This window comes from Neofelis nebulosa, assembly GCF_028018385.1.
Source record: "Neofelis nebulosa isolate mNeoNeb1 chromosome Y unlocalized genomic scaffold, mNeoNeb1.pri SUPER_Y_unloc_1, whole genome shotgun sequence".
Lineage (NCBI taxonomy): Eukaryota > Metazoa > Chordata > Mammalia > Carnivora > Felidae > Neofelis > Neofelis nebulosa.
This window is the reverse complement of record NW_026691917.1, coordinates 423,046-448,246: the sequence shown is the minus strand read 5'-3', so window position 1 is coordinate 448,246 and position 25,201 is coordinate 423,046. Positions and strand designations below refer to the sequence as shown.

The 25,201-nt window shown below is 35.2% G+C and overlaps 1 protein-coding gene across 5 annotated transcripts in view; it reads left to right on the top strand.

Annotated features, from left to right (window-relative positions):
* The window catches only part of LOC131503577 (probable ubiquitin carboxyl-terminal hydrolase FAF-X), a 183,853-nt gene that overhangs the window by 132,727 nt on the left and 25,925 nt on the right, over window positions 1–25,201 (top strand). For all 5 annotated transcript variants that reach the window (XM_058715034.1, XM_058715033.1, XM_058715030.1 and 2 more), the window contains 9 exons: window positions 2,100–2,208; window positions 2,644–2,790; window positions 3,568–3,714; window positions 5,251–5,473; window positions 7,088–7,308; window positions 12,632–12,822; window positions 19,386–19,559; window positions 22,840–22,981; window positions 24,067–24,814. In XM_058715034.1, the coding sequence (XP_058571017.1) occupies window positions 2,100–2,208; window positions 2,644–2,790; window positions 3,568–3,714; window positions 5,251–5,473; window positions 7,088–7,308; window positions 12,632–12,822; window positions 19,386–19,559; window positions 22,840–22,981; window positions 24,067–24,814 (2,102 nt within the window). The remainder of the gene's footprint in view (window positions 1–2,099; window positions 2,209–2,643; window positions 2,791–3,567; window positions 3,715–5,250; window positions 5,474–7,087; window positions 7,309–12,631; window positions 12,823–19,385; window positions 19,560–22,839; window positions 22,982–24,066; window positions 24,815–25,201) is intronic.

Here is a 25,201-nt window from a genome sequence, read left to right as displayed (position 1 = left end):
TAATTGAAGGAAGAGGAGCACAGAACTAGATCCTTGGTTGGTATTTGGGGAACTAATCTGGACTAGAATTGGAATACATGTCTATTCAAACACCACACCACATCATTCATATTCTGATGTTTATGTTTTCCTCTCCCAATACATAATTGCTCTTGTGATACAACAGGTGCTAATGATTTTCCAGCAAGCAACCCAAAAGTTTTTCTCAAGAATTATAGTAGGGGTTGGCAGAATTTTCATTCCTAAGACATTAACTTCAGTAGTAATTTTTACCAGTTGAGAAAATACTTTAAAGTTAGAATATGGGCATTAATTATGTTCTGTTTCAAATTTGAACCACAAATTTGAATCTAGCAGCTGTCAAGAAGAAAGAAATGTGGCATTTATCCACAAATACAAGTAATTTATAATGCCCTTTTACCCACCAGTTAACACCTAAACATGTGTTAGGCTATTCATACCAGGATATTTCTCTTCATTTATAAAGCCTGAAAGACTTTGCTTTTGTCAAAGATTAAAGAGATCACCATTTAACCTGAAATCAAAAAGACAGAAGTGGATTTATCACTGATAAACTGATAAAAAAAAAACAACAACTTGTTTTTGTCTTGTTTTGAATCTTATCACTGAGGATAGTAAGGGAGAACTATGCCAATTAGGCACATTTTCTGAGTAAAGCAGAATTTATGGAGTTCAGGCACTGGCAGATTTGCACAGGCATCAGTAGGTTGATGTTTTTTTGTACATTCACATATTCAGGTGAGACTGGGTGTTGCTGGATGGGTGCTTTATTGAAGTCTTTTTCTGATCTGATTTTGTTAACACGCTCTTTGGTTGTTTCCAAAAGCTCAAAAGTTGACTGAGGCATTTGTGCTTTGTTGATTTCATAGATTTTAAGCTAATTTTGTTGCCTTCATTTTATCCCAACTAACGGTAAGGCTTTTCCCAAATTTGTGAAAACTTTAAGGTCTCATTTCTAATGGGAATTGCAGACAGACCTCTAGCTTTTAAACAAGTAGTCTTTACCAGCGTGGTAACTATAGAATATTCCTCTTATGTAGGTTTCAGAATCATCATCATAAACACAATATTCCAGAGAGATCAACATATTATTCAACATTTTTGAAGATATAAATAAATAAAAGTTACATGAAATTTTTGGTACTGAAATTACAGACTGTTTCTAAAAATCCTCAATGAGATGAAAATATATAATCAATATAGTATTCAAATGATCCTTAAACTTTGGTGTATATCAGAATCCTTAAGATTCCTTATTAAAATGTAGATTGCTGGACCTCTCTTTCTGAGTTTCTGAATCAGAAAGTATAGATTGGGCTGAAGAATGTGTATTTTTAAGAAGTTCTCTATTTCCCAGGTAACACACCTGCGTCTCATCTGATGATCATTTTGACAACCATTGAAAAATGACAAGTGGCTTCATCTGTTTTGAGTTACTTGCTTCAAAGTACAGATCGTTGAAACAGTTCTTCACGAGGCCAAAAAAATAGTTTTCATTACTATATGCCATGTTCTGTTGAGGCTCTGGGTTATTGCAAGATTTTGTTGTTGTTTTTTTTTCCAAGGGACATTTTCAAGGATATCCTGTGGGCACCTGGGTGGTTCAGTCAGTTAGGCGTCCTACTTTTGATTTCTGCTCAGGTCATGATCTGATGGTTTGTGAGGTAGGACCCACGTCAGAATCCCCACTTGTACACTCACTTGCTCTCTTTCTCTCTCTCTGTCTCAAAATAAATAAAATAAAATTTAAAGGATATCCTGCAGATAATGGTTTTATTCATGTATATTTGCCCTTTTCATTTTTAGCAAACCTTATTACCCCCACATCATAATGCAAGAAACTTTAACCAGTTAATTTCCAAGCTGTGGTTATAGGTTGAAGTTTCACTCTCTGAAAAATAGTTTATTTTTATCTATTCTGTGCTGCTATCTCATTTTTAGAGTTACAAGTCACTGCCTTGTATTTTCCAATTAATTCATCTCCCCTGCTAAAGATAAACCAGTGTCAGAATAATGTATTGGAGTTTTTTTTTTTTTCATTAATGTAATACATTAAATAAAAAATGTTTTCATTTCAGAACTGTTCGTCAGTTGGCGCAGGAGCAATTTTTTTTAATGTGCACCAGATGTTGCATGGGACACAGACCTCTACTTTTCTTCATTACTCTGCTCTTTACCATTTTGGGGGTAAGACATTTTTTAATGGACTTAATATGATTCATTCTTAAAACCAAGAACATTCAGGAAATTACAGTTTTAAGTTTTATTAAGATTTGGTAGGCAAGGCACCTGGCTGGCTTAGTCAGTGGAGCATATAGTTCTTGAACTCAGAGTTTTGATTTCAAGCCCCATATTGAATGTATAGATTGATGTTTTTAAAAAATCTTTTTTAAAAGATTTGGTTTATGCTTAGTAAATAAAATAATATTTTCTAATTTCTGTAATGTTTGTAAACTGACTTTTACTTTTTATAAAACTTTCTTGGAAAAAGGTAATTCAAACTCCTTATGTTTTATGTCTTTGCTAGATAGATGTTCCTACTCTCTGATCTGGATTTTTTTTTTAATTAACATGAATTTTTAACATGACTTTGCAAATTCATAGTACATAATTATATTGCAGAACACAGCAAGAGAGAGAGGTAAACATTCAGGTGACTATTTCACTCTTCTGCGGCATCTTCTTAACTACGCTTACAACAGCAATATTAATGTACCCAATGCTGAAGTTCTTCTGAACAGTGAAATAGATTGGCTCCAAAGGATTAGGGTAAGTGGTATAATATTCTGCTTTATTAAAAGTGGGCTGATAGTTTTGAGTATGTTAAACAAAAAATCCTTGGGAATAATAAAAATAAGAGTATACTTTTCATTACTAGGTAACTCCTAATTCACAGAACATAAAACTAGTTTTATAGAAATGTTTTACTTCAGTTGGGAGACAGAGAGCTAATGTTCAGTGTTTTTCCACTTTGATATTTTTGGCCTATTTTATCCATTATTGTATTTAATGAACAGTCTTGATTTTTTGTTTCTAAATAATACAGTCTGATAAGTTGCCATTTACATTTAACCACTTGGTACCTTATACCAGTTTTACCAGTTCTGTGAGAGTATATTTCTGAAGTGTATAGCTTTTGGCTGCAGATTAGCATTCTCTTAGAGGCTTGTGAAGCCTATTTCCAAAATAGTATTTCACAACCTTGAACCATTGACATTTTAGACCAGGTTATTCCTTGTTTTGAGGAGCTGTGCTGTGCATTATAGGATGTTGACCAACACTTTAGCCTCTGATTGTTAGGTGGTATCTTCCCTTCCCAATTGTGAAAACCAAAATGATCTGCAGACATGGCCAGTATCTTCTTGGGGCAAATTTCCACATTTACTGTTCAAAGAGTGCTGCAGTAGGAAGAAGAAATCACATGAATGGAAAGGTTGGGAGTAACTGCATCTGAGATCCCACTTTCCTCCAGCTCCCTTTTGTTCTTTCTTTTTTTTTTGTTCTCCTTTACTATGAGTTAGATCTCTAACATTTTTATTTTGGCAGGATAATGTTAAAACCACAGGTGAAACGGGTGTTGAAGAGCCAATCTTGGAAGGTCACCTTGGGGTAACAAAAGAGCTACTAGCCTTTCAAACGCCTGAGAAAAAGTATCATATTGGTTGTGAAAAAGGAGGTGCTAATCTCATTAAAGTAAGTTCTAAATTTTAGCACTATACCTACTTATCATGACCTTTTAACAAACATTTGTTTGTTAGCAAATCTGTCTGGTTGAGCTCTACAATAGTTTCTTTGAGATACCATCTTTGTTACTTACCTTATAAAAACCTTGATCTCAAAGTTTACATGGATTTGTTTATTTTTTAAGTTTTTATTTAAATTCCAGTTTTAACCTAAAGCGTAATACTAGTTTCACATATATAATATAGTTGATTCAACACTTTGTACAACACCCAGTTCTCATCATAGGAAGTGCTCTCCTTAATCCACATCACCTATTTCACCACCCCCATGTTTCCCTGCCCCTGCTCCTCTGGTTACTATCAGTTTGTTCTCTATACTTAAGAATCTGTTTTTTGGTGTGGGCTTTTCTCTTTTTTCCCCTATATTCATTTCTTTTCTTTCTCAAATTCCACAGGAGTAAAATCATATGATACTTGTCTTTCTCTTATTTTGCTTAGCATAAAATGGTGATTTTTAAATAAATGTGTGCCGCCTTTAATTCAAGAGATTTTAAAATTATAGTTCACCTTTCAACAATGCAAGGGTTATGGGCACTGACCCCTGAGGCAATTGAAAATGCACATGTACTTTTTGACACACTAAAAACTTAACTACTGATAGCTTATTGTTGACCACAAGCCATACCAACAACATAAGTACTTGATTAACATTTATTTTCTATATTGTGTGTATTATATACTGTATTTGAAGAAAATACATTTTCTTTGTCTCTTTCTCTTTCAAAAAAAAAAGGGTGAGAGGTTTTGGTGTGTGCCTGGGTGAGTTAGTCGGTTAAGCATGCAGCTTCTGCTCAGGTCATGATATTGCAATGGTTTGTGTGTTCGAGCCCCACATCAGGCTCTGTACTAACAGCTCAGAGCCTGGAGCCTGCTTCAGATTCTGTGTCTGCCTCTCCCCCTCTCTCTCCCCTTCCCCCACACACACTCACCCTTTATCCAAAATAAACATTAAAAATTTTTCATTAAAGATTTTAGTTCATATTTATTTAAAGGTGTAGGCTTATTTAGAATGTTTTTCTTGTAGTCAGCTTTTTTGTTCCTTAAAATAGCTCTAAAATTGTGTGTTTAATAGTGCTTTGAAAACTTTCATTTTGTTATTTGAAAATCCAAAATTGTTTTCAAAATGTAAAAAGATTTGGGGCGCCTGGGTGACTCAGTCTGTTGAGTGTCCGGCTTCGGCTAGGGTCCTGATCTTGCAGTTTGTGAGTTCAAGCCCCGTGTCGGGCTCTGTGCTGACAGCTCAGAGCTGGGAGCCTGCTTCAGATTCTGTGTCTCCCTCTCTCTCCGCCCCACCCCTGCTTGTACTCTGCCTCTCTCTGTCTTTCAAAAATGAATAAACATTAAAAAAAAATTTTTTTAATATAATAAAATGTAAAAAGATGTTTAATTTTCTCAAATAGTATAAAAATACTACCTTCCAAGGGAGGTTTTTTTTTAGAATATATTATTGCTAATAATATGTCATCTATTTTTTTCACCTCTTTAGGAATTAATTGATGATTTCATCTTTCCTGCTTCCAAAGTTTACTTACAATGTATGAGAAGTGGAGAACTGCCAGCAGAGCAGGCTATTCCAGTCTGTAGTTCACCAGCTACTATCAGTGCTGGTTTTGAGTTGCTTGTAGCCTTAGCTGTTGGCTGTGTAAAGAACCTCAAACAGATAGTTGACTCTTTGACTGAAATGTATTACATAGGCACAGCAATAACTAGTAAGTATTTAAAGTTGTTTTGTTGGTTGAGATACCTCTTTGTTTAAAATTAATGGGTTTTTCTTTCCTTTAGAAAATGTTTAATTTGTGTGTTTGTTTTTAGCAACTAGTAAGTAGTTTAATAAGTTTAATAATGTGTATAATTAATACTATTATAAGTATAGAAACTTCATACAGAAAAGTTCTCAAATTCTATTTAAATGCCTTCATTTAAGTGTTTCAGGTAACTTTGCAAATTGTTTTATTTTATCAAATGTAAAATGATAAAATGCAAAATGATGTTATGGAATACTAAAGGTTATGAATGGAAAGATTTGCAAGCCCTCACTTTGAGATTTTTCAGTGTTATTTTGATCTGAGTTTTAAGAAAGTTAAAGTTTTGAAAATGAGAATGTAAAAAGATAACATTTGTGTACATTTTAGTCAATTAATGCCCACATCAGTCTGATGACATAGTAAGTTATCTCTATTAGATAGGTTTATTACAACTGAAATGCAAAGGGAAAGGAGTAATAAATAAAATAACAAATAATAACATAGTATCTAATTTAAGAGCAAATCATGGATTTGCGAACACAACATACTTCAAGAATGTCTTCACTGATTTATTTATTTATTTATTTGCATCTGAGACTATCTTGGCCTTGCTGAGTGTAAGAAAGTTTGCAGTCACATTGCAGAGTTTTTAGCTAAACTTTTTGTACTATGAAATCTATATAGAGAAATGTTTGGAAACTTAGGTTTGTTTTTCTAAATTTAGCTTATGAAACTTCTGGTTATTTCATTCACATATAAAAGACTTACCATGGGACGCCTGGATGGCTCAGTCAGTTAAGTGTCTAACTCTTGGTTTCAGTTCAGGTCATGATCTCACAATTTGTGAGCCCTAGGTGGGGCTCTGCAATGACAGTGAAGATCCTCCTTGGGATTCTATCTGTCCTTCTGTCTCTGCTTCTCTCCCACCCCCTCTCAAAATAAGTAAACATTACTTATTTTGTAAACATTTAAGTAAACATTAAAAAAAAAAAAAAAAGACCACAACTTAACACTGGAAGTGCTAACTTTCTTTGTGTATGTGTTTACATTTTTCCTTTCTAACACAAATTGGGATATACTTCACACATTGTTCTTCACTTTCTGTTGTTTGGTTTTACATTTAATAATATATCTAACAGCACATCAAGATCCATCTAATTCTATTTATTCTATATATTTATTCTATATAATTTGCAGTTTAATATACTCTAATCTATCACCCAGATAATGATTAATGTTCAGGATTTTTTTTGTTTTTGGAAAGTAGTGAATAATGTAAAGTGATTTACAGTTCTGACAGACCTTTCAAATAGACTGTCTTATTAATTCCTCAAGATGAAACTGTAGGCTGTCTTTACTCATGGTCCTAGAAACAGCATCAATAAAATACAGACTCAGTACTTCTTAGAATGGATCTGTGTAGTGGCACACACATTAGTGAAGTAACAATTTGGAGTACTCTTTAAAATGGCTTGTAGTAGTGATAGAATTGTTACCAATGTTAATTTATCAGCATAACACAGCTGTCAATGAACAGAGTCATTATTTTCATGTTATGAGAATCTTTTTTTCTTTCAGCTTGTGAAGCACTTACTGAGTGGGAATATCTACCACCTGTTGGACCCCGCCCATCAAAAGGATTTGTGGGACTTAAAAACGCAGGTGCCACTTGTTACATGAACTCTGTGATCCAGCAGCTCTACATGATTCCTTCCATTAGGAACAGTATTCTTGCTGTTGAAGGCACAGGTAGTGATGTAGATGATGATATCTTTGGTGATGAGAAGCAGGACAATGAGGTAAATTTTAATTACACTGTATTATCCCTAAGTAACAAAGTCTTGATTAGCATATATACTGTTGTGGTGGTGGTTGTGGTTGTGGTTGTTGTTTGTAGTGTTTTTTTGTTGTTCTCGTTTTTTGTTTCTGAGAATATTGTACTTGTAGAATCTTTTTGATCACACTTTTGGTGGTAGGACAAAGACCTCTGAGCTACTCTCTGTGGCTTATCCTAGTGCTTATCATCTAACAGACTTAAAAGTGAAGTTGAAATTTTCTCTTTTTTAATAGGGTTTTGGTTTTGTTTTGGTTTTTTTTTTTTTGGCTTTTAATTTTTGTTAATGTTTACTTATTTCTGAGAGAGGGAACAAGCAGGAGAGGAGCAGAGAGAGAGGGAGACAGGTACCCAGGATACCATGACGTGGGCTGAAGTTGAACATTTAACCAACTAAGCCACCCAGGTGCCCGGTGGAGTTTCTTTTAGAGCAGTTTTAGGTTTACAGAAAAATTTCCCAGAAAATACAGAGATTTTTTTTCTTTTTTTAAAAATTTTTTTTCAACGTTTTTTATTTTATTTTTGGGACAGAGAGAGACAGAGCATGAACGGGGGAGGGGCAGAGAGAGAGGGAGACACAGAATCGGAAACAGGCTCCAGGCTCCGGGCCATCAGCCCAGAGCCCGACGCGGGGCTCGAACTCACGGACCGCGAGATCGTGACCTGGCTGAAGTCGGACGCTTAACCGACTGCGCCACCCAGGCGCCCCCAGAGATTTTTTTTCATACCTCTGCCCCTCTCAGTTTCCCCACTATAAGTATCTTTGCATTAGTTTCATACAGCTGATGAACCAATCTTTTCGCATTTATTTACTAAAGTCCATAGTTTACATTAGGGATCACTCTTTGTGTTGTATGTTGTAAGAGTTTTTACAAAGGACTAATGTTATGTGGTCATCATTAAAGTATCATACAGAATAGTTTCTTGGCATAAAAATCCCCTCCTTTCCACCTGTTTGTCCCTCTCTTCCAACCCCTGGAAACCACTGATATTTCTGTTCCTCAGTTTTGCCTTTTCAGAATGTTACATACTTGGAATCCTGCAATGTGTAATCTTTTCAGACTGCCTTCCTTTCACTTAGCAGTATGCATTTAAGTTTCCTCTATGTCTTATAGCTTGATAGATCATTTCTTTTTAACTTCATCCCACTGTGTTTGGAGGAGATATTTTGTACAATATATTATCTTTTTAAAATCTGTTGACTTAATGTGTGTCCTAACAAACGGTTTTTTGTGGAAAATGTGTCTTGTGCACCTCAAAAGAAGGTACATGCTATTGTTGAGTAGAGTTCCACGTCAAATCCAGTTGGTTTTTATATTGTTTTTGTTTTGTTTTGTTTTGAATCTTATTTAAATCCACGTAAGTTTACATACAGTGTAGTAATGGTTTCAGCAGTAGAATTTAGTGATTCATTAATTTAGCACCCAGTCCCATCCCAACAAATACTCCCTTAATGCCCATCACCCATTTAGTCCTCCCCACCATGCAACTTCCCTCCCACAACCCTCAGTTTGTTCTCTGTATTTAAGAGTCTCTTATGGTTTACCGCCCTCTCTGTTTTTATCTTGTATTTCCTGCCTTCCCCTCTATGTTCATCTGTTTTGTTTCTTAAATTCCACATAGTGAAATCGTAAAGATTTGCCTTTGATTTATTTCAATCAATGTAAAACACTCCAGTTCCATCTACATTGTTGAAAATGGCAAGATTTCTTTCTTTTTGATTGCTGAGTAATATTCCATTGTGTGTATCTTCTTTATCAATTTGTCATTCGATGGACATTGGCTCTTTCCATAGTTTGGCTATTTTCAGTAGTGCTGCTATACATTCAGTAGTGCTGCTAAATACTGGGGTGCTTATGCCCCTCGAAACAACACACCTGTATACTTTGGATAAATACCTTGTATGCAATTGCTGCTTCATAGGGTAGTTCTATTTTTAATTTTTTGAGAAACCTCCATAACGTTCCCCAGAGTGGCTGCAGCCACTTTGCATTCCCACCAAAAGTGCACAAGGGTTTCTCTTTGTTCACATCTTTTCCAACATCTGTCAATTCCTCAGTTAATTTTAGGCATTCTGACTTGCTAGAGGTAGTATCTCATTGTGTTTTGGTTTGTGTTGCCCTGATGATAAGTGATGTTGAGGATCTTTTCATGTGTCTGTTTGCCATCTGGATATCTCCTTTCAAAAGTGTCTGTTCATGTCTTTTGCCTGTTTCCTCACTGGATTATTTGTTTTTTGGGTGTTGAATTTCAAAAGTGCTTTAGATTTTGGATACTAATCCTTTATCCAATAAATATGTCATTTGCAGATTATCTTCTCCTTATCCCATTGGTTGCCTTTTAGTTTTGCTGATTGTTTCCTTTGCTGTGCAGAAGCTTTTTATCTAGATAGGGTCCAGTTTGTTCATTTTTGCTTTTATTTCCCTTCCCTTGGGAGACATGTCTATTAAAAAAATTGCTGTGGCCAAAGTCAAAGAGGTTGATGCCAGTTTTCCCTTCTGGGATTTTTATAGTTTCCTGTCTTATATTTAGGTCTTTCAGCTATTTCTTCATTTATTTTTGTGTATATGGTATAAGAAAGTGTTTAGTTTCATTCTCTTACATATTGCTGTCCAGTTTTCCCAGCACCATTTGCAGAAGAGACTGTTTTTTCCATTGGATATTCTTTCCTGCATTGTCAAAGATTAGTTTACCCATACGTTTATGGGTCCATTTCTCACTTCACTATTCTGTTCCATGATCATTGTGTCTGTTTTTATGCCAGTACCATACTGTCTTGATAATTTCAACTTTGTGATACAGCTTGAAGTCCAGAAGTGTGATACCTCCAATTCAGTTTGCTTTTTCAACATTACTTTGGCTCTTTGGAATCCTTGCTGTTTCCATTCAAACTTTAGGATTGTTCTAGCTCTCTGAAGAATGCTGTTGTCATTTTGATAGGGATCACATTGAATATGTAGATCGCTTTGGGCAGTATCGACATGTTAACAGTATTTGTTCTTCCAGTCCGGGAGTATGAAATGTTTTTACATTACTTTTTATCTTCAATTTATTTTATAAGCTTTCTATAGTTTTTAGCATACAGCTCTTTTACCTCTTTGTTTAGGTTTATCCCTAGGTATTGTAAATGCAGTTGTAAATGAAATTGATTCCTTAATTTCTCTTTCTACTGCTTTATTATTGTTGTATAGAAAGGCAGTTGAGTTCTGTATATTAATTTTATATCCTACAACTTTTGCTGAATTCATCTATCAGTTCTGGCAGTTTTTTGGTGGAGTCTTTCAGGTTTTCCATATATAGAATCATGTTCTCCTCAAAGAGTAGAAGTTTGACTTCTTTGTTGCTGATTTGGATGCCTTTTATTTCATTTTGTTGTCTGATTGCTGAAACTGGGGATAATGTCTATTGCAAGTTCTGTGTTTTTTTAAAAGCAGGATGTTTGTGCCGTGTGTTAAGTAAAATTTGGTGTTGTAAAGTGACAAGTATCTTTATTTTAAAATAATTTGTATTTTGATATTTTTAACCTTTGATAGTATATTGTTTTATTTAGTGTTCCTTTTATATTATCAGTTTTACCATCTGTGTGTATTTTTAGAATACTCTTAATAAAGTTTTTCTCACTTTATTGCTTTTTCTGGTACAAAATCAAACTTGTTTGCTACTTTAAATAACACCATATGGTCCTGTTAATAATATTATTAAACAGTGATACATTATCATGCTACCAAGAGTATTCAGTGTATAGATAGAAAAGTTTTAGTGGCAGATCAGAGTAAATAAAACTGGGATGTAGTTTTTTTTGTTTTTTTTTTTTTTTAATTTTTTTTGTTTTTTTTTTATGTTTATTTACTTTCGAAACATAGGGAAGAGCATGAGCAGGGGGGGAAGAGCATGAGCAGGGGAGGGGCAGAGAGAGAGACACAGAATCTACAGCAGGCTCCAGGCTCTGAGCTGTCAGCACAGGGCCCAATGTGGAGCTCAACATGGGGCTTGACATGGGGCTCGAACTCACCAACCGTGAGATCATGACCTGAGCCGAAGCCAGATGCTCAACCTACTGAGCCACCCAGGCGCCCCGGGATGTAGTTTTTTATACATTAATGTGGAGGACTTAACTTTAGTTTTTTATATCAAAAATGTTTATTTTTCTTTTACTTTTTCCTTTCTACAAGTTTCATAGGAATTAGTAGAGAAGATAGAAAATATTCTATTTATAGTAAGTGGATGGGTCATCCTTATTCCTACACTTCTTTCCTTCACTGACCAAAACTAGTTTAGCAGTCTAGGGGTTGTGGAGATTCCAAAACATACCTGCCTACTCTTCTCATATCCAGTAAAACACTCCCCAGGCATTAGTGTCTGAATTTGTTTAGTTTTTTTCCTTTTTACCGTTTGTTTTTTTTAAGCCCCCATATGAGGTGCTGACACCAATACCTGGTTAAGAACCAGTGTTTGAAAGAAAATTAGAATTTAAATCTTAGTTCTGCAGCTTATGTTACTGCTAAGATGTTGAATTAAACATAGAGATGGCTAAACATACTACCAAGAAAAAAATAATAGTGAGAAAATACCAAATTTGTTTTTACTGTTTGATAACCCTGTGCTTTATGTTGTTTCAGCAGTACAGTGTGGTTGTCTGCCTGTTTACCAGTATGCTTTCCTAGATAGCGAACTTCTGAGGGGCAGGAACTGGATGTTGTTTACTTCTATCATAACCCTCTGACACAGAGGAAACAATATAAAATGGGTATTCAGTACTCTGTAATAACTAAAATTTGCTTTTGTAGCATAATTAAGACCTTTAGATGTTCTGTTTATGCTGCTGTTTCTACCAAAGGTAGTCTTAACTGTGTATATTAATAATCCTGATCATGTCACATAAGTTATTTCATGTAATTTATAAAGAATGTGTTAATCTCTGGAGGAAAAATTGAATCCTGGGAAGGTTAAATAACTCATTTCACAAAGTTATTTATAACAAAGTACTCCTTTGTCTCCAGTGTAGGATACTAAATTAAATCTTTGTTTCTTATATACCACCTCCAGTGGATGTTCAGGATTATTCCTTTTTGATTTTTATATGATAATTCATCTGTGAAATTATGGGAATAAGCACTAATATTAATAAACTAAAAGTTGTGTGCTTTGGAAACAGGAAGTGTAAAATAATGCAAATTATTCATTCACTATTTTTATTTGTCTCAACTTACTTTACTTCTAAAGTTAGATTAGATCATCAGTGATCTTTTTGTTTTGTTTTGGGGGGGTTTTGTTTTATTTGTCTCCAGAGTAATGTTGATCCCCGAGATGATGTATTTGGATATCCTCATCAGTTTGAAGACAAACCACCTTTAAGTAAGGCAGAAGATAGGAAGGAGTACAATATTGCTGTTTTAAGGCACCTTCAAGTCATCTTTGGTCATTTAGCTGCTTCTCGACTACAGTACTATGTGCCCAGAGGATTTTGGAAACAGTTCAGGTAAATCATTAATAGGGGATAATTTTGATTCAGTATACTAACTTTAAACTAAAATGTTAGAATGTCTTATTGTGTGTGTGTGTGTGTGTGTGTGTGTGTGTGTGTGTGTGTGTGTGTGTGTGTGTGTATACATATATATATGCGTATACATACATATGTATACGCATATATATATATAATGCTTCCTTCTGATTAACGCCTTTATTCTTTCAGTTCTGTCACTTGCGAATACCTTTCTCTTATCTCTAGTTATTTTCGGTACTTATGTTTTCCCATCATGTGTCTGACTCAAGACTTTTGTCAGTAGTCTAGTCATATTTCTTGTTTTTCCAAATTACTATAGTATCCTATACTTTGACCTTTTATCTTAAAATCTTTCACTCAGTTATTTGTACTCGTGTATAATGTATCTTATGTGCATGTATGTATTTCTTCATATACAGCAAGATTTATAGACAGGTTTAGTTTTGACCCTGAATTATGGTGTGTTTGAATTTATTTTTTTTTAATTTTTTTTTTTTTTCAACATTTTTTTATTTATTTTTGGGACAGAGAGAGACAGAGCATGAACGGGGAGGGGCAGAGAGAGAGGGAGACACAGAATGGGAAACAGGCTCCAGGCTCCGAGCCATCAGCCCAGAGCCTGACGCGGGGCTCGAACTCACGGACCGCGAGATCGTGACCTGGCTGAAGTCGGACGCTTAACCGACTGCGCCACCCAGGCGCCCCTGGTGTGTTTGAATTTAAATGTGCTAAATTGTAATATATTTGTACTTGAATATATTTATGTTTTTCTCTTCATAGTTTTCTTCTTTTAATAGACAAGCTTACAGTTTGTCTGCACTTTTGTATTACTTATGTTCTAGACACATAATATGCTGTGTTTGTTGTGTTTTTTTTCTTTTTGGTAAAGTTGACATAACATGAAATTAACCATTGTAACTATTTAAAAATGTATACAGTTCCTTGGCAGCTTAGTGCATTCAAAATGTTTGTGCCATCATTACACTACCTAGTTCCACAAATTTTTCATGACCAAAAAGCAATGTTAAATACTTATTCCCTAGTTTTCCTTTCTTCCAACACAGGCAGCACAAAAAGCCAGTGTTCTTTCCATATGAATATGGCATTTTCATCTAGCTTCTTTCATCACAAAGTGTGTATTGGAATATGCAGTATCCCATTGTATGGATATTCCACATTTTGGTTATCTGTTCATAAATTGATGGCCATTTCAGTAATTTCCTTCCTTTGGCTGTTTCAGTAGTACTTCTATCAGCATTCATGTTGTATAAGTTTTTGTGTAGGCTTATGTTTTCAATTCTCTTGGTATACATGATAGGAATGTAGTTGCTGGCTCACATGGTAATTGTTTTAAGTGTCAGGAACCCCTCAAACTGTTTCACTTCCTCTATCATTTTACTTTGCCACCAGCAAAGTGTGTTTTTCAACATCCAGTATTTTATTTTTCATTTTTTCTTTCTCTTTTTCTTTTTTTTGTATTTGTCACAACCTTCTGAGTTGGTTGGAGGTGACATTTCATTGTGCTTTTAATTTGCATTACACTAATGAGTAGTAGTGTTGAATATGGATTCATATGTTTCCTGGCCATTTGTTTTGTTTTTAAGAAAGTGTCAGGGGCGCCTGGGTGGCTCCGTCGGTTAAGCGGCCGACTTCGGCTCAGGTCATGATCTTGCAGTCCGTGAGTTCGAGCCCCACATCAGGCTCTGTGCTGACACCTCAGAGCCTGGAGCCTGTTTCAGATTCTGTGTCTCCCTCTCTCTGACTCCCCTGTTCATGCTCTGTCTCTCCCTCTCTCTCAAAAATAAATAAAACGTTTAAAAAAAAAAAGTGTCTAATCAAGTACTTTCTCTATTGTCTTTTTGTAGTTGTGTTGTAACAGTTCTTTGTATATTCATCATACTAGGCCCTTATAGATGATGTACACCTATTTTCTTCCATTGTATGGATTTGCTCTCCATTCATTTGGTAGTATCCTTTGATATACAAAACTTGTAAATTTTGCTGAAGGTTCATTTAGGTATTTTTTCTTTTTCGGTTTGTATTTTAATGTATTATTTTTTTATTGTAGAACAATATATGTTACATATAGCTTAAAAACTTCCCATTTTAAATGCTTTTAGGTTTGGGGCGCCTGGGTGGCTTGGTCGGTTAAGTGTCCGACTTGGGGACTTTGGCTCAGGTCATGATCTCACGTCCCATGAGTTTGAGCCCCACATCGGGCTCTGTGCTGACCGCTCAGAGCCTGCAGCCAGTTTCGGATTCTGTGTCTCCCTCTCTCTCTGCCCCTCCCCTGTTCGTGCTCTGTCTCTCTCTGTCTCAAAAATAAGTAAATATTGAAAAAAAATTTTTTTAATAAATAAATAAATTAAATAAATGCTTTTAGGTTTACAGTGCAATGGCATTGAGCACATTTATATTTTGGTGCACTATCACTGAAATCCAGAACTTTTTACCTTCTAAATTGAAACTCCATATTCATTAATTAGTAACCCCCATACTGGGTTTTACATGTTGATTTTTATATCCTGCAACTTGGCTGTATTTTTGCTGAATGCTAAAAGGTGTGTGTGTGTGTGTGTGTGTGTGTGTGTGTGTGTGTGTGTGATCTTTTGGTAGACCTGCCAGTGCTGTGTTGATAGAAGTGAAGAAATAGGCATCCCTGACTCACTCCTGATCTTAGAATGAAGTTTTTGGGACACCTGGGTGGCTCTTTGGTTAAGTGTCAGACTTTGGCTCAGATCATGATCTCCTAGTTCACAAGTCTGAGCTCATGTTGGGCTCTGTGCTGACAGCACAGAACCTGGAGCCTGCTTTGGAATCTGTGTCTCTCTCTCTCTGCCCCTCTCTCAAAACTAAACAAGAATTTTTTTTTTAAGTTTTTTTAATAGAAAAGAAACAAGCATTCATTTTTACCATTTGACCTTTACCTTACATCATATGTACTAATATTGACCCCAAATGGATGAAATACCTAAACATACCAAATAAAATTATAAAATATAAAACTTTTATAGAAGAAAGCAAAGGCAGAAAGCTTTAGTACATTGGGTTTTGCAGTGATATCTTGGTATGACACTAGTAGGAAAAATAGCCTAACATTCTATATCCAGGGAAAATATTCTTCGGTAGTGAAGGGGTGATAAGTACATTCTCAAACAAAGAGAAGTTTGAAAAAACCAGTATATTCATTGAAGTAGAATTACATAACTAAGTCATGCTCAAAAGGATAAGGAAGAAAAAACTGATAGACAAAAAATAAAATAATAGAATTCTATGCTTAAATTCAGTTATATTATTAGTAATATAAAATGAAATTGATCCAGTTAAAAGCTGTAACTTGTCAGATCAGAACTCCAATTATATGCATCCTGTATATGCAAATTTAAATTTAATGCTGTGGCTTGAAAGTAAAGAGATGTGGGGCACCTGGGTTGCTCAGTCAGCTAAGCGTCTGACTCTTTGATTTCGGCTCAGGTCACAATCTCTAGGTTTGTGAGTTTGAGCCCCTCTGCACTAAGAGTACAGAGCCTGCTTGAATTCTCTCTCATCTCTGTCTCTGCCACTCCCTTGGTCCCATTCATTCTCTCCCAAAATAAATCAGTAATACTTTTAAAAGTAAAGAGATGACAGTACATGAGATACCAGTACACATATATATTGATAAAATTACAATTACTGGAAACATCAACTACTGGCTAGGATGCCAAGAAATAGGGTCACCTATTGTTGCTGTGAACGTAAAATAATACAGTTATTCTGAAAAGTGGTTTGGCAGTTTCTTATATATCCAGGAGTTGCAGTCATGCACAATTTTCCCAGAGAAAAGAAAACTTAGGTTGACACCAAACTTGTACACAGTAATTCGAAGCAGCTTTAAATAGCCATAAACTGGGGGGGGCGGGGGGGGGGGGGGACAAGCTTTCTTCCAGAACTCAGTAAGTTTAATGAATTGGTACATCCATATTAGGTACCAGAAAGCAATGAACTATTAGTACCTTCAACAACTTGAGTGAATCTCAGTATTATGCTGAGTGAAAAAGATGTACACACTATATAATTTTCTTCATATAAAAAAATTTTTTAAGTTTATTTATTTGGAGAGGTGGAGCAAAACAGGGGCAGAGAGGAGAGAGAAATTCCCAGCAGACTCTGCGCTGTCAATGCAGATTCCAACACAGGGACTGACACGGGGCTAGAACTCACGAACTGTGAGATCATAACTTGAGCCAAAACCAAGAGTCGGACACTTAACCAACTGAGCCATCTAGGTGCCCCTTCACATAAAATACTTGAAATGACAAAGTTTTAGAAATGAAAACATATTACTGTTTGCCAGACATTAGGAAACAGTGGCAGATAGATTGGTGTGATTGTAAATTAGTGCTTCAGAGATCGTGATAACTGTTCTGCAATTTGACCATAGGGTGGACACAACAGATACATAGGGAAGTAAAAAATTGCTTACTGATGCACATGGGCAGCTCAGTAGTTTAAGTGTTCAACTTCAACTCGGGTCATGGTCTCATTACTAGGAAGTTCAAGCCCCCACATCAGGCTCTCTGCTGTCAGCACAGCCCGCTTCAGATCCTCTGTCCCCCTCTCTCTGCTCCTCCCCCTGCTTTCGCACGTGATAACATGCTCTCTCTATCACAAATACAAATGGATAAACATCTAAGAATTTTTTGTGGGGCACCTGGGTGGCTCAGTGGGCTAAGCGTCCAACTTTGGCTCAGGTCATCTCACAGTTCCTGAGTTCAAGCCACGTGTTGAGCTCTGTGCTGACAGCTTAGAACCTGGAGCCTGTTTCAGATTCTGTGTTTCCCTCTCTCTGCCCATTCCCGCTTGCTCTCTGTCAAAAATAAACAAATTTTTTTTTTCTTTTAAATTTTTTTGTTGTTGCATATAGCTTGGAGCACCTGGCTGGCACAGCCAGTAGAGCATGCAACTCTTGGTCTCAGATTCATGAGTTCAAGCCGCACATTATGTGGAGAGATCGATTCAAAAATCAAATCTTTAAATGTTTTGTTTTGTTTTGTTTTGTTTTGTTTTGTTTTGTTTTGCATATAGCTAAATACCACAGAGATATGAGTAGAAGTACGCCTAGAGAAATCTTAGTAAAATTGGAGTTTGTACTACTATCCATATCCTGATTGTGACATTCTATAGGCATAGATGGCATATTTCATGTTATTTCTTAGAACTCTGTGATTCTACAGTTGTCTCAAAATGATCCAATCACTTAATATAAGAAAAGTTGAAAGAACAAATTCAAGTAACTTTGGAGAACAGTACTTTGAATACTGTAAAACTAAAAAAAAGTTGGTTTTAAGAAATTAAGGCTATGGCAGAGTTTGACTACTAACACAGTAGCTTTAGCAGATTTCGGTGGGTAGAGACTGAAGTATTGTTGGTATCTTGATTGTGGTAGTTATAACTGTGCTCCAAAAAGATTGACTGTTATTGTATGTAAATTTAATTTTTTTTTTAATGTTTATTTTTGAGAGAGAGAGAGACCATGCAAGCTAGGGAGGGGCAGAAAGAGGGAGATACAGAATCTGAAGCAGGCTCCAGGCTTCTGAGCTCTCCACACAGAGCCCGACATGGGGCAAATCCACAAACTGTGAGATCATGATCCAAGCTGTAGTCAAGTGCTTAACCACCCAAGCACCCCCAAAATTAATTTTTAAAAATAAGCATCTAAAAATAAAAAATATCTAGTTTTTAAGTTACAAAAGTACACCACACACAAATGAAACACAATAAACTTCCTTAGCAAAGTTAATATTTTACCATGTTTTGGTCAAATGAATATATTTTATCCTCTTAACATATATTATTCTATAACTGTTAAAAAGTATTAATACCATCCAAGATGAAATGGGTGTTAACAGCAAATAGTTTTCTTTTTTTTTTTTTTTGTTCACACTATTGGTATTTTTCTCAGGATTGGTTGCCTAAATTGTGTTTTATTTTATATTATCTTTTGATTGTATCTGTTGATATCAATTTGTTGATTGAGCCAGCGAGTCATTCCTTGCCTAAATTTTAAATTCATTGGGATTACTGGGAATACATTAATTCTAGAACATTAACTCTTCTCTGTTTTCATTTGGAAAAAAAAAAATCCCTTTAGTTAATAATAAATGTCTATGGACTTTACAAGATAGCATGTAAGATTTAAGCAGAATTAAATGCCAATCTAGTAATTGTGACAACCCTGGGGTTGTCATTTTCATGTTAATGGTATCTTTACTTGAATTCAGAATGCCCAAATACAGTGTTTTATAAAAAGGACATGATTCTCAAAGCCTGCTACCCATAGTTTCATGATAATCCTTTCATGAAGCATAATTATTACTGTAAGCTTCACTTTCAGTAATCATTGCCACTCAAGAGATAGTGTTTATTTCTTTATTTCCACTTTCTGTCTAAGGCTCAACTTACATTTCTGACATTTTTCTTGTGGTTATGAAAAATAAAATATGGATATTCTGGGGATATATAATATAGTACTTAAGTTTATTCTGTTTTTTCCTCAGACTTTGGGGTGAACCTGTTAATTTACGTGAACAACATGATGCCTTAGAGTTTTTTAATTCTTTAGTGGATAGTTTAGATGAAGCTTTAAAAGCTTTAGGACATCCACCTATGCTAAGTCAAGTCTTGGGAGGTTCCTTTGCTGATCAGAAGATTTGTCAAGGCTGCCCCCATAGGTAAGTGGTAATTAAGATTTTTATTGTTCTAATTTTAGAATATGTGCTGCCAAAATGAGCACAATTAATTAAGGTTTTTAGTATCTGCTTTGCATTAGTCCTTTTTTTCTTTTCTTTTTTAATAGAATAAATGAAATTTTTACTTTTGCTTATGTAGGAAAGCACAATGTACCAAATACTACTAAATGCCTAAGATTGTGAATGAGTTACAATTCTATATTATAACCAAGTGTTTGTCTTTTCACTTTTTATCCTATTGAATATCTCACTACTTTCTCTTACATTTTTGTATCTTTTGTTATGTCATTTTCCCTACATCTACACTTAGAGATTTATGTCATCATCAAAATTAAAATTGAAATATCTTAAATATAGTAAAGTTAGAAGGTAACTGGCAGGTGTGGGGCATTATTTCCTGTACAAATATAAAAACTAACTTTTAAATTACCATGATCCTTGTCATTCTTGAGATAGGTTCATTATGTTTGCACATCAAACCATTAAGCAACATTTCACAAGGCATTATTTTGTTTGGGAGTTAAAAAGAAATTGATTTGGGGCACCTGGCTGGCTCAGTCAGTAGAGCATGTGACTCTTGATTTTGGTATTGTGTGTTTGTGTGTTTGAGAGACCACTCAAGAGCAGGACTGGGCAGAGAGAGAGGAGGAGACAACCCAATGTGAGGCTCAAATACACAAACCATGAGATCATGACCTCAGCCAGAGTTAGACACTGAACTGACTGAGCCACCCAGACACCCCTAGGGTTATGGTTTTAAACCCAGATAAAGGGCCAAGATTATGTTTTTAAAAATTAATTTTAAAAAGAAATTGATTTATCAAGAGTTTCTAATGGAAATAAGCAGTGACCCTTGGTTAGCATTAATATTTCAGAAAGTTCACTGATGGATATGCATTTGTGTCTGTGGTGTATAAGCTTTAGTTTGGGGCTTAACTGCTGTTTTTATAAGTGTTGATTTCAAATCCTTTCTCACCAAAATAATCACAATAAGAGTGTTTTCTGTAGTCTATTATTCTACAAACTATATGCCATTTTGTTACTCTATAAACATTAGCTGCGTATAGTAGGTAAAGCAGATTCTTTTTAACATAGGGAGATGTTTGGAGAAAGATAATATTACATAACTGAGAAATTTTTATCATGTCCTAGTGCCATTCTTTTGGAAAAAGGTTGGTGGGGAGCAAGACATTTATTCACCTGGTTTAGCCAATGTTTCATTCTTATGAAAGATATTTTACATCAGATGGGCAATAAGTATCCAGCAGTCCTCAGTGTTTTTTTTTAATCAGTTCTCAAACTTAGTTGTAAATTATTGCTTTATTAAGTAAAAGTAAAGTGCAAATTAAGTAAATTTGAAACTAATTCCAACTAAAACTAATGTTACTATCACTAGATAAATTAGGGGGTTTCATGCTAGAGTTCCAGCTCTTTTCAATATTATAGAGCACTGGTTTCTTAGAGAGTCCTGTTTTTTTGCAGAAACACTCCATTCCATTTATTCTCTAAAAGTTTTTTTTTTCTCCTTGTGTGCAGTTTCTATTACAATAGTAATGAGTCATTCATAGATACTTGTACACTTGTTTTCTCTTTTTAAGTTACAGGCTTCTAAATCTGAAGGACTGTGTCTAAAACATAATATCCCCTTGTGCTTTAATACATGAGGCACCCTTAATATATCTGTTGGATGAGTAAATGTAATGGTTGAGAATGTATTCTCAAACTACCACTTCCTGAGTTTATTTAGTGTGTGTCATCAGGTATTCCTGCAAGTTTCTTTTAAAAAATCATGTGGCATGCTGATTCCATTCCCTATTACTTTTTTTTTTTTTTAATTTAAATTTTAGTTAGCCAACATATAATTCAGTATTGTTTCAGAAGTAGAACTCGGTGATTTATCACTTACATACAACACTAAGTGGTAGTCACAAGTGCCTCCTTAATACCCATTGCCCATTTAGGCCATCTCCCCAACCACTCCCCTCCAGAAACCCTCAATAGGGGATTAACCCTCTATAGTTAAGAGACATTACTTGTTCTCTACTGATTTCTATGACTTTGTAGAAGAGAACATCTAAGGTAACAAGCATGTTGGATGTTTGAACTTACAAATTCTGTTAGAACCTGATATCTCAGTGCTGTAAATATTAAATGTTATTATCAGAGAAGTGGAGGAACATTTAAAATTTTTGTTCATGATTAGCCTTATTGAATCTTTCCCGTTACCTCTCCCATTGCCATAAATTACTACTTAAACAGCACAAGTAGTAAGCAGTATGAGAGACTATAAGGAACTTAACCAGTAGTGAGGTTAGAAAAGCCCTGACTTCAAGTCACCCTTCTGCCTAGTAAAGTGCACCAAATTAATCTACTTGACTCATTACTCTCTTTGACACCCCCACCTCCCATCCCACTCCAGTTTCCTTATCTGTGAAATAGGAATAGATACGCCTCTCTGACAGGTTTCAAGAAGGTGAAGCAATGGTATGTATAATTTAATACATGGGGCGCCTGGGTGGCTCGGTCGGTTAAACGTCCGACTTCGGCTCAGGTCACGATCTCACGGTGCGTGAGTTCGAGCCCCACGTCAGGCTCTGTGCTGACCGCTCAGAGCCTGGAGCCTGTTTCCAATTCTGTGTCTCCCTCTCTCTCTGCCCCTCCCCCGTTCATGCTCTGTCTCTCTCTGTCCCAAAAATAAAAAATAAAAAATGTTGGAAAAAAAAAAAAAATTTTTTTTTTTAATTTTTTTTTTTAACGTTTATTTATTTTTGGGACAGAGAGAGACAGAGCATGAACTGGGGAGGGACAGAGAGAGAGGGAGACACAGAATCAGAAGCAGGCTCCAGGCTCTGAGCCATCAGCCCAGAGCCTGACGCGGGGCTCGAACTCACGGACCATGAGATCGTGGCCTGAGCCGAAGTCGGACGCTTAACCGACCGAGCCACCCAGGCGCCCCTAAAAAAGAATTTAATACAGTGTTGCCTGGCTGACTCAGTAGAGTGGAAGACTCTTGATCTTGGGGTCATGAATTTGAGGCCTGTACTGGGTATAGAGATTACCTACAAAATTAAAAATTTAAAAAAAAAAATCTGTATTGCCTACAGAAAAGTAAGTGGTAACTGGAAACTTACTAACAACTATGGCTAATGTATCTGACATTACATAATAAATAGTTGAAATGTATTTTGTATCAAGTGTACAACTAAAAATTATTAGAAACCCAAGGAATAAATTCTTTTGTCTCTTAAAATAATATCTTTAGGTACGAGTGTGAAGAATCTTTTACAACTCTGAATGTAGATATTAGAAATCACCAAAACCTTCTTGATTCTTTGGAACAGTATATCAAAGGAGATTTATTGGAAGGTGCAAATGCTTATCGATGTGAAAAATGTGATAAAAAGGTATGTATTGTATAATAGTTTCAAATCAAGAATTAACATTTAACAGAACTGGAAGATGTCAGAGTTGCTTCTATTAAACCTCAAAATTTACATCTCTCCTGTCTCTACTTTGTAGCAGTGATGGCAGAGAGGCAGTTGAGATGATTTACTTAAGGGTTTGACAGGGAAAAAAAAAAAAAAGATTTATCAGGGGAACTACTGAGAGAAAATAATGCCAGGACTAGGAAAAATGTGTTCATTTGGTTGATTTATTTTTGCTGTTACAATTACTGTTGAATTCTTCAAAGCAGAATTGCTGATAATCAAAGACACTGTTCCCTTTTATATTCTAGATTACTCTTCATGTTTAGAAGAACATGTTTAAAAGAATATGTGTGCTTATTTTATTTGGTTACATCAGATTTTCAGAACCACTTGCATCTTTAAACACCAGATTGGATTTTTCAGCCCATCCAACTGATTTTATTTTAGTCTATTAAACAGTTTATGAGATGGAATGATAACATGTTTTTGAAGACACATATTATGGAAATATTTTTCTGAGCTCCACCTTGTCATCTCCCTAATGACCTGTAATTTTCTGACATTAAAACGCATTTAGATTATGGCCTCTGAAGCCACAATATTTTCTGCTACCTGCAGATCTCAGATAGTTTTGTCTGAAGCATTTTGTTTTTCACACATCCTGCCACTTTTTTCCCCCAGATACTTTTTAAACTAAGGACCTTTTCAGAACACAGAATTAACACATTACTATGTGTGCAGCATTTAGCACATTATGTGGCATCTAAATGTCATATGTATTAGATGATATTATACGCACAGTTTCTTGGGTTTGTTCATACCAGATTCTGTTCATTAACATAAAAATAAACATCAGAAAAGTAACATGAAATATGGAAACAGCCATTAGTTTCTATATCACTAATTTTCCGTTTCACATAAGACCATAATTACATATTTTAAGGTTTGATTTAAATGTTTTGAAAAAGTAGTAACAAATGATATTCATTGTGTTCATTACTATTTACTCATCTATTTGTAAATAAATTTAGATCATAAAGTCTCATTATGTTTTTTTATAGGTTGATACAGTAAAGCGCTTGCTAATTAAAAAGTTGCCTCCTGTTCTTGCTATCCAATTGAAACGATTTGACTATGATTGGGAAAGAGAGTGTGCAATTAAATTCAATGATTATTTTGAATTTCCACGAGAGCTGGACATGGAACCTTACACAGTACCAGGTGTTGCAAAGCTGGAAGGAGATAATGTAAAACCAGACAGTCAGTTGATAGAACAGAATGAGGAGTCTGAAAGTGAGAAAACAGGAAGCACAAGATACAGACTTGTAGGTGTGCTTGTACACAGTGGTCAAGCAAGTGGTGGACATTATTATTCTTACATCATTCAGAGAAATGGCAAAGATGGTGAGAGAAATCGCTGGTATAAATTTGATGATGGAGATGTAACAGAATGTAAAATGGATGATGATGAAGAAATGAAAAATCAGTGTTTTGGTGGAGAGTACATGGGAGAAGTATTTGATCATATGATGAAGCACATGTCATACAGGAGACAGAAAAGATGGTGGAATGCTTATATACTCTTTTATGAACGAATGGACACAATAGACCAAGATGATGAGATGATAAGATACGTATCAGAGCTAACTATCACAAGACCCCATCAAATTATGTCACCAGCCATTGAGAGAAGTGTCCGAAAACAAAATGTGCAGTTTATGCATAACCGAATGCAGTACAGTTTAGAGTATTTTCAGTTTGTGAAAAAACTGCTTACATGTAATAGTATTTATCTAAGCCCTGTTCCAGGTAAGTTTCTGCAGTTCAGGTTCTTATCAGTAAAGTAATTTTTATTTCACTTACAGGATTTTTTATCAGCAATAAATACATATTTAATATTTTTCTTGTATCCTTTTATTTTCCCCCATAAAATATTAGGCTCATGTTATTTTAACTATGTCAGCATTTTTAGTTCCAGTTAAAGTCAAATATTTAAGATCCCTCTATTTTTGAATACTGATAATCATATCTAGAAACATTAGAAGAGCTTTTATCTGTAAGTGTTTTTTTGAACAAGCATTAGTTTGAAACATTGTTTGTTGAAGTGCTAAGGTAACCACTAAAGATTACTTTTAGTCTTTTTAATGTGGAGCATTTGTTCAAACAAATGTAAACAAAAATGTATTTGATTATATG